Source organism: Mytilus edulis, chromosome 5, assembly GCF_963676685.1.
Source record: "Mytilus edulis chromosome 5, xbMytEdul2.2, whole genome shotgun sequence".
NCBI lineage: Eukaryota > Metazoa > Mollusca > Bivalvia > Mytilida > Mytilidae > Mytilus > Mytilus edulis.
In genome coordinates this window covers 79,537,611-79,559,045 of record NC_092348.1, presented here as the reverse complement: position 1 = coordinate 79,559,045, position 21,435 = coordinate 79,537,611, and the positions used below count along the sequence as shown (strand labels likewise).

Sequence of the window (21,435 nt, the reverse complement as noted above, 5' to 3'; positions counted from 1 at the left end):
GATTCAGTTTAGACATGTTTTGTACAGGATTAAATTTTGACAGGTTATGTATAGGATTCAGTTTAGACAGGTTTTGTATAGGATTCAGTTTACACTGGTTTTGTACAGGATTCAGTTTAGACAGGTTTTGTATAGAATTCAGTTTGAACAGGTTTTATATAGGACTCAGTTTAGACAGGTTTTAAACATGATTCAGTTTACACAGGTTTTTTACGGGATTTAGTTTAGACAGGTTTGATACAGGATTCAGTTTAAACAGGTTTTGTATAGAATTTAGTTTACACAGGATTTGTACAGGATTCAGTTTAGACAGGTTTTATACAGGATTTAGTGTAGACAGGTTTTGTACAGGATTCAGTTTGGACATGTAATGTATAGGATTCAGTTTAGACAAGTTATGCAAAGGATTCAGTTTGGACAGGTTTTGTACAGGATTTAGTTTGCAGATTTTGTACAGGATTCAGTTTAGACAGGTTTTGTATAGGATTCATTTTGGACAGGTTTTGTATAGGATTCAGTTTGCACAGGTTTTGTACAGGTTTCAGTTTAGACAGGTTTTGTATAGGATTCAGTTTACACAGGTTTTGTACAGGATTCAGTTTGCACAGGTTTTGTTCAGGATTCAGTTTAGACAGTTTTTTTTGTACAGGATTCAGTTTAGACAGGTTTTGTACAGGATTCAGTTTATGCAACTTTTGTACAGAATTCAATTTAGAAAGGTTTTTTATAGGATTCAGTTTACACAGGTTTTGTACAGCATTCACTGTAGACAAGTTATGATTTTGTATATGATTCTGATTACACAGGATTTGTACAGGATTCCGTTTAGACAAGTTTTGTACAGGATTCAGTTTACACAAGTTTTGTACAGAATTTAATTTAGAAAGGTTTTGTATAGGATTCAGTTGCACAGGTTTTGTACAGCATTCACTGTAGACAAGTTATGATTTTGTATATGATTCTGTTACACAGGATTTGTACAGGATTCCGTTTAGACAAGTTTTGTACAGGATTCAGTTTACACAAGTTTTGTACAGAATTTAATTTAGAAAGGTTTTGTATAGGATTCAGTTTGCACAGGTTTTGTACAGCATTCACTGTAGACAAGTTATGAATTTGTATATGATTCTGATTACACAGGATATGTACAGGATTCCGTTTAGACAAGTTTTGTACAGGACTCATTACAAATAGATACCACAATATCAGTACAAACTTTTTACAAAATTATCTTTAAGGATGTTACACTGTATGTGCAAAAATGCTTCAAAAGAAACAAAAAAATCTTTTTCCTTAAATAAATGTATCTCATATGGTACAGGATCAGGTGACTACAAAATCCTCAATTCTTATCCCTTTTCCTTACTGCTACTCCATTTGTATAATTCAGATAGATTGAACCACCACACTATTGCCATAATATTGGTACATACTTCAATAGGCCAAGTAAATCAAGTCAAACATATACTGTCCACCATACTATTGCCATAATATTGGTACATACTTCAATAGGCCAAGTAAATCAAGTCAAACATATACTGTTGTTTCATGTAATATTCAGTTATATATAAAATATGACAAAATAATTTACATAAATATATCTACGAATTATATACATAATTTGAGCATTTTAACCTAATATTTAAGCACTGAACCTTACTTTTTACAAGATGAAAAAATCTACATCATGAAAATTCATTAAGTATCTTGCAAATGTTTTGTACATATAGTCAGTAGTCTAAGTAAAAATATTTTTTTACAAATAAAAACGATATAAAGTGCATCACTTGTGTATATAATGAATGCCTGATTACAATACATACAACCTTTAAAATACATGGAGAATGACAACCAATAATGGTAAAACAAGCACCAACAAACAAAGAACAAACATCTAAGCACAGCAAAGCTTGTTGCCTTTAATACCACCTAAATAAAAGCTTTTAAGTTTTAGATTCTCTTTGTTCTAGAAATAAGATATATAAAGAACATAAAAATGATAAAAGCAAATGGCATTTACCATTTTTTTGCGATTAAATAATATTACAATTATGACCTGCATTTAAAAAAGATTTTAACCTATTTTTAAAATTTCTACTTATTCACTATGGCACTAAGCAATATTTGCATGTTATAATATATTTTTTTTAATGAAATTATACTTTTTCTAAATGAGTGTACTAATGTGGATTTCAATGTAAGTTTGGCATCAATTGGAAGCTAGTTGAGAGACCTGGCATAAAACAAAACACACAATGTATAACAAATCATTACTACATGTACACACACAAACACATTGAAATACACAAATAAAAATCATGATAATTAAAAACAGCATGAAAACAAGATGTCTACCGAATATATATATATTATAAAGCTTAATTTTATATTATGTTTACACAGTTAACAACTTTCTGTCTGGCAGTACAACTAAATGCTTCTTTGTAATCTTATTTGGAATGCTTTAATATAAGAATTTCTTCATTGTTAACTATGTTAAATTGAAATATATTAAAATGAAGAACAAAAATACAGCAAAATTGACCCAATTCACCATAACATTATGTTTTGGCAAATTTTATTACCATTTAAATAACTAGGCAGTTACCCAACAACACAGGGTTTCTTGCCAGTCGTCTTCAGCATTTTATTAAGAAATTAAAACAACCTTCAACTTTGACTTCATATCATTATTTTATCCCCTTTCACTTCATACGTAGATTATTTATAGTATAACTAATCGCCGTATTTGAATATCAAAAATAAGACAACGTGTGACCGAACGACGCATGGATTAAACGAGTGCGCAGCACAAGTTTAATCCATAGCGGCGTTCGGTCACAAGTTGTCTTATTTTTGATATTCAAATACGGCGATTAGTTATTCTTTTTATTACATTGGCAAATGGCTTTTTTTTATGAAATTAATGTAGAAAATGTAAGGAACTATATCTTTTTTTCTACGCATTGACAATTTGTTTTGATCCGACGTTATCGACGTCTCGACAACGCCTATTGTTGTATGACGTCAGAGAGTGAAATAACCACGTTTATTTCACATGTGAAATTATCGGTTTTTATTTAACTGGGAAATCAATGTAATATATTGCAACCAATGTAATAATATTCTATCCCCTTATTTCCATTTTTCCTATTTAAACGAAAATTTTGGTACTTTCAAACATTCAAATAACATTTAACACAAAGATATGTCTCACTTGCTTTGCCGAAAATAAAAGTTGAAAAATCATGTTAATCTTTCACTTCTACAAATATCACAATACACAGCAGAGCTAAGCATGAAAATGAAATCCAGAGACAGTTAACATGGTAACGATGATATCAAATGTGATATGCATGTATATAATGTTTTGACTGAACAATTACCCATGCAAGATATCCTATTTAAACCCTGTCTTCTGTAGGCTGTTATACAAATAAAAAATCTAATTATGAAATCATATTAACATGAATTAAGATCATCAAAATAAAACCTGTGGTCGACAGTCTGATATAAATTTCAAATAGGAAACAGTTCCCAAAATAAGTAATCACTCAAATTTGAGACAATTTTGCAGTGTTTAACAAAACAAATTTATCCTGAATAATTGGCCCTTGAAATTGAAAATATTTTATCAAAATTGAAATCCATTGTCAGAAGTAAATCATAAAAGTTAAACTTATTTATGGCATTTTCAATAAATACATTGTTTTGAACATGGAATTTCAGCAAAAATACTCCACTATTGAATCGAATTCTTTTAAAGACTTCTTAAGTATCCCTAATTTTATGGATAATTACCAACAGTATTAAATATTCCAAATCTAACAGGCTGTGTAGACATGTTCATATAAAGTCGTTTCTCTATTTCTTAATAATAAATCATATGTCAAGGGATCATCGCATAAAAAAGTCTTAAATATTAATGAAAGTAAATACTATCCTTAAGTAGTGGTCACAGACCCTTTCAATATATTATGCAATGTGCTTAGACAAAGTTTTTGGTGGATAAAAAGCTTATGAAGACATTTTAAAAAAAAAAGTCCTAAATGCACAATTTCATGTAATGATAGATTTACCTTTAAAAGGCCAATTTTTGTATCAAACAAAATATCTATTAAAACATATCTTAATATAACATACCTATTTGTTTTAACAACTCTGTCCTTTACTTTTAATAAAAAATATCTGTCTTTAAGTACATTAAACTCAAATCCTAATGTCCATTTCACAAATTTCTGTGTGGTGAGATTTCTTGGAAGGAAAGACAACCCTGGTTTATTTCAGTTTACTTTATAATCAAACAAATAAATATTTAAATGCAGCCATATACCCATTCTTCTTATTAAATAGTCAAAAAGCAAAATGTTTAACATCTGTTACAGCTCTTGTTTTCGGTAGAACATTTTATTAAGTTCATGTATCACAAAGTCTTTCAAAGCCTTGTCAATTTAACATTTTCCCCCCCGTTTGTTTAAAATTGATTAGATCCTTATACTTAGGATTTAAAAATATGTTTTTTAATTGTTTTCAACATTTTATAATTTTTGCAGAAACATTAAAGTCTTTCAGACTGGCTATTTGAACTATTTTTTCAATTCCGTTTTCTATTCTTAAGAATTGTTTTTGTTGACCATACTTTTAATTTTACTAATCAAATCTAATTTGACTTCATTTAACTTTTTCAATACATTTTTATAGTACCCCTTGTATAATTATCTGACATTACTTTACCCTCTACCCATTAAATTTCTGTTCTTATGTAGGCAACTATTGAAAGCTATACATAATATGAACAAGAAGATGACATAAGGGCCACTCGTTTGTTAAAAATATAGTGTTTAGCAACCATTGGACACTTTACTTTGCGCCACATTGTAGTATAGATAAAACGTTTCATTGATAATCAGAATTCCAAGAAAAATGCAAAATACAGTATCGTTTTTAAAAAAAAATGAAATTCTCAATTTCTATTAGAATAACTACGATATGTCATGTATGGTTAAATCCAATAACTTTGAAATATTCATTACCTCCCTTTTAATATGAAAAAAGATAGATTAACTAATTTGTCATAAAAAGCATGTCCTTTGTAACCAATGTGTAAGTATCAACACCATAATACTTTGAAAAACAGAATAATTAATAAAAAAAAATTGTGAGCTTCATATCATTGTGCATCATTTTATATCATTTGAATAACAAAAAAGTATTAACACCATTTGTTTCATAGAAGGCATGATAAGAAGGCCATTTTTTAGGGGTTCATAAAAATGAAAATCTATCAAATGGCATCATTAGATTTATAAGACTAGTCTGTCTGATATCAATGGTTATAGGCAAAATGATGTGTAAAATAGTCATAAAAGTTATAAGACATCACGAAAGAGATTATTAACATAATAACCAAACTAAATCCTCCTTTTTTTTACAATTCCAGAAGCCAAATAATGAATCTTATCACACCTCCACCTTTGAAACATAAAATAAAATCTTTTCGGAAACAGTTTAAATTTCTAATAAAAAAATTACAGCTTGAAAAAATAAAAATCTGTCTAACAATATTTGTTTTTGTATGTGATTCACTAACAATAAGATAAAATGGATTTACATGATCAACAAAAACTAAAATCATGAAAATGGTGGCATTCCAAACGTGTGTGGGTGTCCATGACTACCAAAAGGTGTAGCTGACGAGTTCATGCCTTGTGTCATTTGTCGCGTGTCAAAACCATGATGATTATGTCCTAAGATGCTGTTTATGCTCATTGCATTTGGTAACGACGGATGGTGAGATCTGTTATGTGGATGGAAGAGTGAGCTCCCTTGGTGATGCTGAAGAGAGTTTGAATCCATGATCTGATTTCCGTGTAATTTGATTGGAGAAATGTTAATAGGTGAATCACTTTGAGATGAATCGGGAAAAATATTACTAAAACTAAAGTTAGGCATATGTGGAGTGACAGTGACGCCACCTGAATGTGGAGTCAAAGATGGGGCGTTAGACATGCTCGGATGCATACTTCCAAATCCTGGCTGAAAATTCAATCCCAAACCATTTTGTCCTCGAGATGGCGGAAATATTGAATTGAATGGTCCTCCAAAATCTGAATTTTTATTCATTGCAGATGCAGAATTTGATAGTGGTCTAGAACTATGTCCTAAAAAGTTTCCAGAAAACATATGTGCATCATTTTGTACATTTCTTGATGGTGGTGACAATGCTTGAGGAGGAAGATGTCCTAAGAACGGTGTCATCCTATTTGGGTCAAATAACGGATAATGCATTTCATTCATCTCATAAGCAGGCTGTTTTGTTCTCTTTTGAGAAGGTTTAGACTTTTTACTGTTACCACTACTAGCAGTTTGTGGTCTTTGAGATTTCGGCATTGTTTGTTGTGGATGAACAGCCTGGGGAGGAGTGTGACGATTTGTCACGGGTGGAGTTGGTCCAGAGCCTGGCGATGGACCACTCATTGCTCTTGCAGACTGATTTGTATTCTGCTTTGAATTTGTCGGCAATGCATTTGCAGATTTTCTTCCATCACTACTAGGCGGTGTGTGGCTTAATGGCTGGGTTCCACCAGAGCTATTATGCGATGAATAAGGCATTGAATTTGATTCATATCTATTGTAGCTTTGAGCAGAGGATGACGGATTATAGACTTGAGATTGTGCTGGTGGAAACGGATCATATGGATTCCTTGACACAATATTCTGACGACCATTATCAGCCATCAGGGGAGGATGGTGTAATGGTGGTGTATTCTGAGGATTTGCAGAGAAAAATGGCTGCATATTATTAGGAACTGGTCCCCTTTCCAATGGATTCATATTTCTATTCATGTCTGAATGCTGTTTAGGTGGCACATTATGATTCTGGCTCAAATCTTGAATTTGTTTTTGAGTATTTCTAATTTGATCAGATTGAGATTTATTCACTATAGGAGGTGTGGTAGCTGTTATGTTCTGAAATACAGGTGTACGTTCACGGGGAAGTTCCCTCGGCTGTTCACGCAATGAACAACTTTCACGGTTGACATCACCTGCACCGTAAGGAAAAGGCACATTGTTCTGACTTTGCATCGGAGGTATCCGATCATGATTTGATCTCTGCTGCTGTTGTGATTGAACAGAGTTACGATTCATTTGTGAGTTCATATTTCTTGACAAATCCATGTCAAAACTTGGAAGATTCATACCATGATATGGTTTAGCGGAGGAGGATCCTGGAGAATGATGGTGTCCAGCTTGATACACTGGGAATGGGCTACTCTGTGATGACGAATGTGAAGTCTGTGTTTGGTGGGATGATGGAATATGTGATGAGGGGGCACTGGACTGAGTTACAGTCGATTTTACAGAAGATAAAGTGAAAGTAAATGAACTTGTTACAGCAGTTGCTGTTGAACACGTTGACATAATCGGTGACATGTTCAAACTGTCAATAAAAGATCCAGATGGAGCAGTGGTAGATAAATTCAGACCTATACTTGCGAAGTTAAATCCATCTGGACTGGCTTCACGATATGAAGAATGACTTGGGCCATATTTTATCGTGTTCGGTCTATCATTTACCTCACTACGATTGTTTCTTGTATTTGTTGAGCTATAAGATACGGGTATAGTTGATGATGTTGTTTTACTTTGCACTGTGCTGACTTTATCATTGTATTTACTTACTGACGATGATGTAATCAGATCATTTCTACTTGATTGAACGAAATTATCAGCAGAGTAAATTGATTTAGTTTTTGAGCTATCACTTGATTTTTTATTCACTTCTATTGAATTTTGTGGAGCACCTGACGGTAATTTTTCTGTAGCACTATAATTACCAGATCGTTCAGACTGTTTACTCTGTGAAAACAGAAGAGACTCTTGTTTTTCTTTTGACAATACACTATTTAATCCAGTCTCAGACGGTAAAGAGGTTGAAGTCAATTTCTCACTTTCACTGATTAGCACTGATAAATCTTGTGACACGGAAGGAGTACTTGTTGTGCATGATGTTGTAGTCACCATAGATAGTGGTGATATCGATGATACTGTTACAGGTGAAATCACAGAATTAGCTATAGTTGTATCAGAAGTTTGGTTACGAGGCTTTGGTGAAACAATATGTGGCGACAAAGAGTTTGTAGAAAAGCCTAATATGCTACTCATTGCATTGTCAATATCAGTAGAATCATTTCCTGTTGATATGTCTAACGGCATAATGTCTGGATGTGACAACAGTTCTGAATTTGAGTTTTGGACAGAATTTTTCTGATTTTCAGTGGGAGGGGCAAAACCGTTTGTCACTTCTAAATTAGGATAATCCATTCTTTTGTCGGAGGTGAACGAAGTATCTACATCCTGATGGGAATTTTTAGGTAAATCCATTTTCGCAGATTCTATCCTTTTTTCCGGAGAAACAGAGTTTTCATCCTTTTGTTTGTCAACATCCAAATTGATCTGTAGATCATCACTTGCTGGAGATAACAATGAATCATCCATTTTAACCTCTTTTGGCTTTTTCTTATCATTAGTTTTTTTAATATTTTTCTCTTTCTTAGTTTCACCTCCTTTTGTTATGTTTGTTGTAGCTGCTGTATTCCGTAACGGATGTAAACCAAAAAGAGGCTGGGAGAAATCTTCAATCATCTCTTCTTCCTCCTCCTCAAAATCATAAACAGACTTTTTACTTGTCTTTGCCACAGGCTCTTTTTCAGGCCCACTGGCCATCTTAGATTTCGTTGGTGTGTGTTTGCGTTTCTTTGACACTGGTTCAATATCATTGGTATCAGACTTTGTCTTTTTACTTTTTGTCTTTTTGCTTGGTGGCGGTGACGCTAATCCTTCTACCTGATCAAGCACAGATGACAGATCATTTTCAGAAAAGATTATTGCCTCTGGTAAATCTTTTGTTTCAACAACAATATCTTCTTGTTGTTTTCCTTTACGTGCACTTGAAGTTTTTCTATTCTTAGGTTTAGTTTCAGGTTCCAATTCTTTTGATATTTCTGGTTCAGATTTTTTACTTTTCTTTGCCTTCTTAGATGTTTGTTCGATACCTGGCTGCTCTTCAATTTTGGTCTTATTTTCACTGACTAAGAGAGAGTTTTTAGCTTCTTCGTTGATTATATTCATTACATTTTCATCTACAATTTTACAAACAGCTTTCTCTTTTTCAGCTTTATTTTGATCGTCTACTTGTTTAATTTGATCCTCTATAAGTTTAGCTACCTCATCCTGCTGAATTTCTGTCAAATTTTTGGCAATCTCAGCTCCTTTCTGGGGAGAGCGCTTTGTTTCATCTTCTGGCTCTGCTACACTTGTGTCAATTTGAAGAGGATTATCTTCATTAGCAGGATTATAAAAGTTCACAGGAGATATTTCAGATGAAAAGATAGATTGAGCAGCCTTTGCTAAAATGTCAGTAGTACTTTCTGGTTCAGCTTTCTTAGGCTTAACTTTTGACTTGGTAACAGTGGTCTTTTTCAATTCAGCAGTTTGAGTTTCGACATTTACATCTTCTATATTAGGTCCGTTTGCAGAAGGTTTTGGACAAAGTACTCTTTTCTTTGATTTCTTTGCCCCACTAGGGGGCGTTGCTTGTTGTGGAGCAGGAGGTTGAGGGACGGCAGCAGGAGCTGGCTGTTGGGTCTGAACGGTACCAAGGACCTGCATTGTTGTAGGATCAACCAATATACTTGTTGGTTGACCGTTACAGGACATATTGATGATAATTGGAGCGTTACCCGATAAGGTCTGAGGATGGTTTGGTTGTGATACTACAGTTGTATTGGCAGGCTTTGGTAGCTGCATTGGTGTACTTATTTGTGATGAACATGTTGATGCAGGAACCATAATATTGTTCTGAGGTTGCGGCAACATGCCATTCTGTGTGTGTATCATTTGTTCTACAGATGTATTCACTTTGTTCATGACCGAATCCTGAAAAGACGAGTCCACTGTTTTATTGTGATTTGGTATAGCTGAATGTGACATAGTTGATGTAGTGATGGAAGACTGATTAGCCATGGAGATTTGTGGCCTAGGGGATGACTGACTGCTAACAGAGTTTGTTGTCATTAGTAGTCCTAACGATTGTTGTTGTTGTTGCATGTCTTGTCCAGTTTGAGGTTGGTTCTGTTGAATTATCTGAAATCAATCAAGGAGATATGTTTGAATCTGTCAATCTGACAACATTAATTAATGCATACTGTTTTTCATCAAGCACTTTTTATATACACAATCTCTATAATCATGATAAGAAAGGTAAAAAAAACATTTTTAAATTTGAATCTTTTTAAAGTCTCTGGATCCTACACAGGTACCCTATCATTATAAATTAATCATCAATAGATGGGTTTCAATAATATGTAATTTGATTGTGAGTTATTTCTCTTTTTTTTAGGCATTTATATCATGTATATAAATCATTGATTTTCTTATTTAACTTACATGACTAAACAAGTAAAAAAACAAAGATCTCCAACACAGCCAAAAAGGGAAGTAACTATTGCTCAAATTGTGCCAATCAAAATTTTTCTGCAACATCATGCCAGCCTTTGAAAGTGAGTTACTAAACATGATAAATGCCTTTTCAATTATTGTTACATGTACAATGTATGTTTATTTCCATAACTTTTTATATACATGTCACTGTGTATTGGGTTTAGTTGTATCCTTGGCATCTTTGCATCATACATGTAAGCAAACACATTAACTAGAGGCTCTAAAGAGCCTGTGTCGCTGACCTTGGTCTATGTGCATATTAAACAAAGGACACAGATGGATTCATGACAAACTTGTGTTTTGGTGATGGTGATGTGTTTGTAGATCTTACTTTACAAAACATTCTTGCTACTTACAATTTTCTCTATCTATAATAAATTTGACCTTTTAGATACAGAGGAAAATATTTTGTAAAAATTTACAAAAATTTACTAAAAATTGACTATAACATGTACAAATGTATAAAAGGCAATAACTCCTTGAGGGGTTGACTTATTTTTATATCTTACTTTGCTGAACATTATTGCTGTTTACAGTTAACAGACTTAATAAACAATTAAACCCTCTGCCAGATTTGCTTTAAATGCTTTGGTTTCAGAGTTATAAGCCAAAATGTACATTTTACCCCTATGTTCTATTTTTAGCTATGGCGGCCATCTTGATTGGTTGGCTGGGTCACTACACACATTTTTTTAAACTAGATACCCTAATGATTGTGGCTAAGTTTGGTTCAATTTGGCCCAGTAGTTTCAGAGAAGATTTTTGTAAAAGTTAAGGACGACGACGACGAACGCCAAGTGATGAGAAAAGCTCACTTAGCCCTTTGGGCCAGGTGAGCTAACAAGTTTATGCAAGTTTTCCTCAATCCATGAAAATCTGAACCAACAAAAATAAATGAATTCACAGTTTTCTACTTTCTAGAATTTTCAGAGCCATTCAGGGTGGTGTGGGCCCTGTAGAGCAATTATAAATCAAGGAATCAAGGAAGGCATTGATATTTTACTAGTTTAGATTAGATTTACGTTTCAAATATCATCACAATGCGCAAGTATGATTGTGTGATATACCCACTTCTTTGAAGTTTTTATTTTTACTTGTATCACAATCATCAGAGTAGTATTAAAAAATTGTGAACCTTGAAAAATCGTTGCATTGTACTCCTAAAACTGGTGTTTATGCACTATCTACCATGTCATCAGGCCAATATTTGACCATAATAAAAGATGATAAAATTCAAATATGAAGTTAGTTGGCAAAATATAATATATAAATGCCTACTAAGAAAAGGTAAATGGTATCCATATGATAGTTTTGTGAACAAATAGTTAGTCCTAGGGAAACATCACAAGTTTGACTGATCTATTTTTAGAATGCACTTGTTCAACATTTCATACCTTGTCAATTTTTCAGGTTTTATATATTATGATGGTAGTACATTGTATAGTATTCCTTTCACCATGTTCGTTCATGAATAGATGTTTTTTTGTGAAAGCTTTAACCATCTTGATAAGATATCGTTAACTTGAATGGTTTACACTTATTTAAACCTAGGCTGTTCGGTGAAATTATTACCCGAGATAGTTTTTACTGGCTTACATGTCAGCTGGCTTATAAATACCTACCTGCATTGGTGCAGATGTCATTGGCTGAGGTACTGGTGGTCTCCACTGATTGGTCTGAAGTAGTTGATTTTGGCCAGTACTTAACATTTGTGGATTTGTGACAACAGGTACAATCTGACCGTTTGGTAAAATTAGAGCTTGTGGTAACTGATTCTGACCAGCCATATTATTAACATTGATTAAGTTTCCAGCCTGGCTGACCGGTAGAATTAGGCCTTGCTGATTCATTGTAGCACCAAGTTGTCCTTGTAATAATTGTTGTTGGTTCATCGGAAACTGTTGTTGGATGAGACCACCAGCCATATTCATTTGATTTTGTGAAGTTAAACCAGCCAACTGGTTTTGTAATGCTATGTTCATTTGTTGTTGTTGGTTAAAAGCTTGATCCATTGCTGGTTCAGTCTTTGTCACTTTGTTCTGCATCATTGGATCCATTGGTACGTTTGCAATGCACGGAATACCTTGTTCATTAATAAACACTATTTGTTGTTGTTGTTGTTGTTGTTGAATTAGAGGATTATTAAATCCTTGCTGATTTTGAAACATATTTCCAGGGAAATTTTGTTGTCCATTCACAAATGGCATTAATCCCGTAGAATTATTCTGCATCATTTGACCAGTGGCCATTATTGGATTGCTAGTGTTTACAGACTGTGTTGTAACTGTGGTAACAGAACTACTTTGTGATGTATTAGTCAATGACACAGACTGACAAGTCACAACAGCTGTCGATCCACTAACGAGATTCTGAGATGCCACTGACGCCAATGTCTGTAGTGCAGACTCAGACGAATGTTGTGTCACCAAATCCTCTATTGTTCCAGTCTGAGAATTACTATTAGGAGTGATACCTGATTCCTGCATTGCTCCTTGTAAAAGATCCGCACTGGACTGGTCTTTGTCACCAGCCTGACCAGGTAATGTCATTTGACCAGGTAAAAATGTCTGAGGGAACCCTGCTTGATTAGGCATCATCATTTGATTGTTCATCATCTGCATCTGATTCATTAACATATTCTGATTATTCATTTGCATAATATTAGGGGCAGTTAACTCTTCTTGTTGTTTTTTCATATTTTCTAACTGTTGACTAATTGTGTTACGTTTCCTATTTTTGTTTGATTTTTGTTTAGGATCTAGGTCCTGATTGTTGATGTTAATTGCTGACAAAACAGGACTGACGTTCTTCTGAGCCCATATACCAGGAGTCATGTCAGTGGATAGACCTGAAATAAAAATTAGGCATTTTTATTAATTTAACTTTACGAAAAGAAAATTCACAAAATGTTCAAAACATCTTTACTAGACAAGGGTTTTTAGAACTTGGTCCTTACCTTTCTTTGGCTTGATAAGATGGTTAAAAAACAACATCAAGAAAATTTGTACCCAGGACTTCAAGAGTTCAAGTAGATGATTGTTTGGGTTTTTTTTATTAGATTTGGCTTTACTTACTTTTCTTGATTAGATTTGATTTCTAAACTTTTTTGAGGGTTCAATTTGGATTCCAGATCTTTTAGTTTAGAGCATATCTGCTAATCAAAACATGTTTCCTATTTACTGAAATCTGTATCATAGATTTCCACTAAATAAGATTGATTGATTGTTGATGTTTAATGCCACTTTCAGTACTATAAGCTATGCCATGTCGGTTAGTTTTTATGTGTGGAGTGCCCAGGGAAGACCACCTACTGCAGCAGGAAAACTGATTCTAGTCTATTAAAAGAATTGAGTCCAATACACCTGCCTGATGCAGGATTCATTCCCCTAGCTATTGACAAGCTAGTGACATAGTACATGTAGTTCAATCTTAGGCCACTCAGTCACCAAGGCCACTCATTACATAAGAGGATACAGCTGGTATGCCACAAAGGAACGTTTCAATTTTCTCATGCATTGTCAAAGTCAAATTATACACACATCAATTTTTTGCAATTTTCTTTCACTCTTACAACATAAATCTGTTGGCACACCTTAGAGTGTGGGATTTTTCATTGTGTTGAAGACCCTTTGGTGGGTTTCAGTTGTTTTCTGCTCTTTGGTCAGGTTGTTGTCTCTTTGACACATTCCCTATTTCCATTCTCAGTTTTACAATTTATAGAATATTGTTAACTTTTTTTACTATCAAGACACAACAACGATGGATATCCATCTTGGTTTGTAACTGACGACTGACCTGCATTTCTAATGATATCAACATATCTATCCCTTTCTAACTTGGTCTTTTCTATATCTGTTTTCAACCTCTGAATTTCCAATCCTATAAGTAAAATAAAGATATACTGTTACAGCTGATTCCATTGAGTGTGTAGGTAAAGGTATTATCCTTGGTTAGCTTGCTTGCTAGCTGAACAGTGAAGTTATTATTAGGTTAGGTAAACTAGACTAGTTTGACAGATATAACAATTTATCTGTCTGTAGGACTAGGCTACTTAGAAAGGAGGGTAGTGCACCTTACCTAATAATGACTTCACAGTTCAGCTAGCAATCTACTGTAAACTTAGCTACAAATTCCACATCTATGTGCCCATTCTTGGAATTGATTTTTGATTTTTAAGATCATGTTACAGTTGTAAACATTAATAGTTTCTATACATACTCAGACTCTGTATTATAACATGATAGTAAGATATGCATGCACCCTGATTTTTACACATCTATATTTATTAGGTAAAGCCCCCTGAAGAAAGCTGTTTCATCATAACAATATTGATTTCAGTACTTCAGGTTTTTTTAAATAGCTCTTCAAAAATGTAAAATAATAAACAGATGTCTTTAATCAATGTGTACGAATATGTAAAAACACAACATAAATGGATCTTATCTAGTTTCCTATAACTGTCATTACTAAATTAGTTTTGCTATTGCATTTCTTACTTTGAACATCTTCTGTCATATCTGGAGTTGTCTGTGCCTTTAGTTGTGTTATATATTCCCATGCTGTTTCTACTATCTCTAAAGTACTCTGTAATAAAAGAACAAGTACTAAAGGTGTACTATTATAAGGGTTATCAATGTGGATGTCAGATTAGGTAAATTTTACATAAAATAAAACTTACAATGTACATGTATCATTATATCTAGGCTTTATTTTATTTCATTAAAGTAATCATGGTATTTGGTTAAGTCTATTGCCAAATAGTTTATTGTGTTTTTCATATTACATCTTTGAAAAAATAGGGTAGGTAGGTATGAATTTTTTTTCATTTTCCAATTATTTTTTTCATTGAGTCTATTGGAGAGAAATTCTGACTTTAACAGTGCCTATTGAAAAATGACAAAAAAAAACATCACACAGCTGACAATTATTTGTGCAAATCTGATGAAGAATGATTGTTACCATTAATGGTACATACATTAATGATTAACCTGGTTTACTTTGTGTTGTTTGTTTGCTGTTTTCTTTGACCTTAACCTCCACATTTTCATTTTTTCATAATGTCCTGTTTAACCCAATCAAGACACAAGACACAGCACACAACCAAAACAAAAACCTTTTACAGTGACTTGACTGTTGGTGTTGCTATCCACCAATTGCAACTTATTCAAAATTCTGACCAAATTGCAATTTGTTTTATAAAATCAAATTGTTCAACTGGTTAGAATTTTGAACTAACTGCTGTAGGTAACCACAGTCAAGTAGTGAAAGTGCAAGGTGATAAAATAAAACATACTTACAATCCTATAAGACTTTAACTCCACTTTAATGATGTTGTTAAAGTCTTATAGGATTGTAAGTATGTTTTATTTTATCACCTTGCACTTTCACATTTTGGCTGAACAATTTGTTCAATATTTTGACCAGTTGAACAATTTGGTATAATAAAACAAATTACAATAACAGTCAAGCCACTGTAAGTCATGTAAAGGGGAAAAAACACTTCATATTACCTTGTAATACAGCTGTTAATATTGTAAATGGGAACTATTTCATTTGCCCAAATTTTCTTCAACTTTTCTCCTTTTAAGAAGTTCTCTTTATCACCACTATTTCTATTATTGTTAAAGTTGGCCTAATTTATAACTCTTACCCTGCCCATCCGTTCTTTATCAGGACTATTCTCTATAGGCGGTAACAGTTCACCTATCTTATTGATCCAGTAACTTACCCTGCCCATCCGTTCTTTATCAGGACTATTCTCTATAGGCGGTAACAGTTCACCTATCTTATTGATCCAGTAACTTACCCTGCCCATCCGTTCTTTATCAGGACTATTCTCTATAACAGTTCACCTATCTTATTGATCCAGTAACTTACCCTGCACATGTGTTCTTTATCAGGACTATTCTATATAGGTGGTAACAGTTCACCTATCTTATTGATCCAGTAACTTACCCTGCCCATCTGTTCTTTATCAGGACTATTCTCTATAGGCGGTAACAGTTCACCTATCTTATTGATCCAGTAACTTACCCTGCACATGTGTTCTTTATCAGGACTATTCTATATAGGTGGTAACAGTTCACCTATCTTATTGATCCAGTAACTTACCCTGCCCATCCGTTCTTTATCAGGACTATTCTCTATAGGCGGTAACAGTTCACCTATCTTATTGATCCAGTAACGGATCTTATCCTTCCTCTTCTTCTCTATTGAATTGTGAGTCATTCTCTTTCTGGCTTTATCACTGAAAAATGTCAATTTTAATTTTTAATGTAAATAGATTGGTTGATTTGTGTTTAATGCCACTTTCAACATTTTTCTGCAATTTCGTGGGGTAAGATTTTACTGGTAGAGGAATTGAGCAAAAAATTGAACAGCATTATAACTACTAGTATCTACAAATGCTTGCAGGTTCATTCTACTTATGCATTAATTATTAATTATTCCTTTACTAGTAATTGTCAAATACAATGTACCCAACTGTTTGAGTTGGGTAGAACCTACATGTACATGTACCAATCATAGTACAAAATGTACATACAGTTAACAAGGTCAACCAAGTCATATACATTGCAAAGGCTGGTTGACATCAAACATGGAAGCAAATTAAACAAGCTTTACAAAACAAAACCACAAATATTCAACATTTTCTGCTATTTGATCAACCAATTAACAAGAAATTTCTGGGATACTGAATTACATGTATTCTTCAATCTTAGTATGGTCAGCAATATACATAATTCATGAAGAAATTTATCAGCTATATATCCCAGCTATAGATTTATTTGACTTACATAGTATCGTCCTCTGCTTGTACAATATATAATTGTGCTAACTTTTCTATATCCCAGCTATAGATTTATTTGACTTACATAGTATCGTCCTCTGCTTGTACAATATATAATTGTGCTGACTCGTCTATATCTCCATTCATGTTCATAAGTTTGGCTACATTATCTGTTCCTGTAAGTAGGAAAAGTTAAAAGATCATTACAGCAGATTTCCTAATACTTGTAGAGTAAAACTTTGGTTGTCTTGCTTGCTTTGTTTGTATAACTGTTTGAACAAGCTTTGTAATTAAGTTTGAAATCTCCAAACAATAAATATGACATATAGTTAAACCTGTATATATACTATATTTAAATTTAATTGGACATTATCCCAATATGGCAATATAATTGTACAATATATACAAACAAAGCAAGCAAACTAACCAAAGTCTTCCTCTACATGCATTAGCAAATTAGCTGTAATTCTTAAGAACCCTTTCCTGTATATATTTTCTCGTGTTAATTTGACCTGTTGATACAATTCGTAATGCATTTTTGTAATATAATATTTACCTATTTTGTATTTATACATTTGTATATCTCGACTCACTATTTCTAATCTATACCACCTATACATTGTACTTATTATGATGATGAATTTTCACTTCTGTTCTCGTACTATGAACAACCAATTTATTTATTTTGTAAAAAAAAAAATCTGTACTCCATGTACTCCTTCAAACATAATTGTTTCTATTTATCTGTGTACGTTATTTAATTTGACAGCATTTTGTCCAAGGTTATAGTTTTACATCTCACCTCTGTTTTATTATATTTTTACATTGTGACATAGATTATACAGTACAGCCTGTGACTTCCTCTTAGTTATGTCCACCCTCTTGCATGGTCAACATCCAATGGTGAACATTTATTGGGGTATTCAATCTTGAGATGTTGGCCATTTATTGGGGGTCATAAATCATGGGCAGATCTTTTATCTAATTATGTTACCTGTTAAAATCAATCAGGGTTGAAGTTTTCAGCTGGTATGTTTCATTAAAATTTACCTGTACAGGTAACTTGGGTTTCTTTTAAAATTGACATTTAACCTTTTTTTGAAAATGTAGAATGAAGTATTGTTTTACTCTGTTAATTTATTATTATTTTTTGTCTTTAATGTTATTTAAATTTTTTATTTTTTAATTGTTTTTTTTTTAATTTTTGTTTGTTTTGTTTCTTATTCTTTTAATTTCTTCTTAGTAAGAATCTTGAGTCAAAACTAATTTTGTTTATCTAAATTTTCTTCAAATCTCAAAACAAGAGTTGTGGACAAACAATCACCGAAAAGACTTATTTTCCAAATGTCCACCTAGTTATCATAAAATTTTGATAAATGTTCATTAAAAATGCTAATCATAATGAAAAATGTTCTTATAATATATATCTGAATCAAGTGAATCTTATGAAAAGAAATTATTTAAAGAAATTGTCTTGAAACTTATTAAATATGTTATCTTCAGTTTGGTTAATTTCTTTCAAAATTTGTCGGACTCTCCAGAAAAAATAAAGTGCACTTCTAAAGATGGTGACTTTTTAATGGTCTATTAATTAAATCATTTTTTTTCAGTGTATTATATTGTCGATAGTGCTGGACTGGCATGATACATATTCTTGGTATACATTTACAAAGAATATTTCAATCAACCTAGGCCTTTTAGATAAAGTTAATAATTGCAGGGACTTGAATGAATTAAGACTTTTAAAGTCCTTAATAAAAAATGAATTTAAAGAAAAATCTAAAAATAATAACTTATGATAAAAACTGTAAAGTTAACTTGATTGTGTCAATTAAGGTAGAGAATTTTTGGTCATAAAATAGTGGACAATATAAAATTCCTAGAATATATTCATTCAGTGTATGTGTACTTATTTTTGTTATATGTCTTTTGATAGAGTTAAGCTATTTCATTCAATTGACATTTTATAGTGTGTCGTTCTATGTTGTGATGTTACACTATTATTTCAGGTTAGGTTGAAGTTAGAAAACGTTTTAATATGCTGCATTTGTTTGCATCTGTCCTATGTCATGTATGTCAGGAACCTGTTGTTCAGTGCATGTGGTTGTCTCTGGTTGATGTGGTTCATAAGTGTTTCTCATTTCTTGTTTTTTTATATAGATTAGGCCATTGGTTATCCTGTTTGAATTATTATACATTGCTGGGGCCCCAGTGGCGGATCCAGCCATTTTAAAAAGGGGGGGTTCCCAACACAGCGTAAAGGGGGGTTCCAACTATATGCTCCCATTCAAATGCATTGATCGGCCAAAAAAAAGGGGGGTTCCAACCCCCGGAACCCCCCCCCCCCCCCTGGATCCGCCACTGGGCCCTGTATCATTTTTTATAGCTTGTAGTTTGGTGTAAGCCATGGATCCATGTTAAAGACCATACTTTGACGATTCAGAACATGTGTGATCACCTGTTGCATTTTGATACGCTTTTATGTACTTGTCATTTATTGTTTACAAATTGTATTAATCGTAAATATAAAAGAGTTGGGGAAAGCTTAGTGGTGCTGATCACAGCAGGGCAGTCAAAAAGAATGCAGGGGGACCTCTATTCTAAAATAGCATAGGAAAACCGCTGTTTATCAACGTCAAATTTACAGATGTGACTGTATTTTACATAAAAACCTTTTTCCTTGTCTGGCTAAAATCCATTACCGCCTGTTGACTTGTCAAGATAAAATGTTCATGTCAAAAATCAAATATAATGGTCTAGGCTGTATGGTTGCCTATAAATTATAATTGCCTACATCCACTTCATTTGAACTTTGTAGGATAGTTCTTTCATTAGCAATTATACCACATCTATTTTTTTTTATAGTAATTTATTTTATTATATAATGAACATTATTTATAACTGGAAAATAAATTCAGTTAGAGTAATCTTTCTTAACAATGTGAAATGAGAGCTGCCTTGTAACATAGAGGGCCCGGGTTCGATTCTCGGTGGAGACATGCGATTTTGCAATTAAAATCATGCTCTCTGGTTACACACCTAATCTCTATTTTCCTCCATTACTGGACATTCCAAAGATTTCTGTCAAATTTTTACATTACGATAGAAAATAACTGATGCAACAATACAAAAGTGATTGTTGTACATGTTGTTTGACATCAAAAGTCCAAGCGGCACAGATTCTTAGCTAGATTCTGATGGACAAAGGGTGAATTATAGGCAATATCTATTTAAAATTCAACGTGGTTCAAATTCCATAATAAAAGATGCATTACAAGTTGTATACTCTATGAATCAAGTGCACTCACTGACACTAGCCATTTGAACTTCATGCATATTTTTTTTGAATGTGCAAAACACGTAATTTCAATTGTTGGATGAGACCACATATTAAAACGGTTATTGTGTATCGTAATAAATTGGGTAGTTTCTCAAAACAGGGACAAACAGATGACAGTGACAGCAACCAGTTTTTGTTTACCAGGTCAAGTCACCTTTGTTGACGTACAAATTTATGATATGAAGCCCTACTTTTGACATCTTACCATTGTTATCGCTCATTTCAAAAGGTAAGGAATAGGACTAAGCATTGTTACTACTACTTTTGACAATGGTTTTGACAAAATCAACCCATTTTTGAACAGCTACAATATTTGGGAAGCCATTTCATTTTGGAAGCCGCCATTTTCAGTCGTGACGTCATTCATATGCAGATCAGCCTCGTTCTAAAAATGGGATCGCCCTCCTTTCATGGAATTTCCTTCGAATGATTTGACTATTTACCATAAAATTTTACACAGAAGTATAACACCGCAATGTCCATTTTCTGTCAATGATACTATTTGCCAATGAGACTTTTACCCAATAATTAAGGACAAAAGAAGGAAATAAATATTATTGCATATTACTTTATATTCTGTATTTACAATAGTGAATATTGAATAATAATTTAAAATAGTTGTCAAAGCCGATACCGGCACTGAGGCTTAACATGCAATTAGCCAGACGCACGTTTCATGTACAGGAAATTTATAAAAATGGCCATATAATGATATTCATGTCAACACCGAAGTGCTAATTACTGGGCTGGTGATACTCTCGGGGACGAAACGTTCACCAGCACTGACAGTGGTGTTCATCAG

General features: G+C 33.1%; 1 protein-coding gene across 3 annotated transcripts; it reads right to left on the bottom strand.

Annotated features, from left to right (window-relative positions):
- Positions 1-4,602: 4,602 nt before the first annotated feature.
- LOC139524537 (mucin-4-like) lies at positions 4,603-21,026 on the bottom strand. Of its 3 annotated transcripts, none has more exons than XM_071319380.1 (7): positions 20,839-21,026; positions 17,379-17,469; positions 16,615-16,750; positions 15,000-15,087; positions 14,299-14,382; positions 12,126-13,351; positions 4,603-10,146 (listed from the first exon to the last, which is right to left on the bottom strand). In XM_071319380.1, the coding sequence occupies exons 1-7, from the start codon at positions 20,852-20,854 to the stop codon at positions 5,632-5,634; spliced, it is 6,156 nt and encodes a 2,051-aa protein (XP_071175481.1). In that variant the 5' UTR covers positions 20,855-21,026; the 3' UTR covers positions 4,603-5,631. The 3 variants fall into 3 exon arrangements, with proteins under 3 accessions (XP_071175481.1, XP_071175483.1, XP_071175482.1); XM_071319382.1 differs by having other exon boundaries at positions 17,301-17,469; positions 20,839-20,982; XM_071319381.1 differs by lacking the exons at positions 16,615-16,750; positions 17,379-17,469; positions 20,839-21,026 and adding an exon at positions 16,154-16,352.
- Between the last annotated feature and the right edge of the window lie 409 nt (positions 21,027-21,435).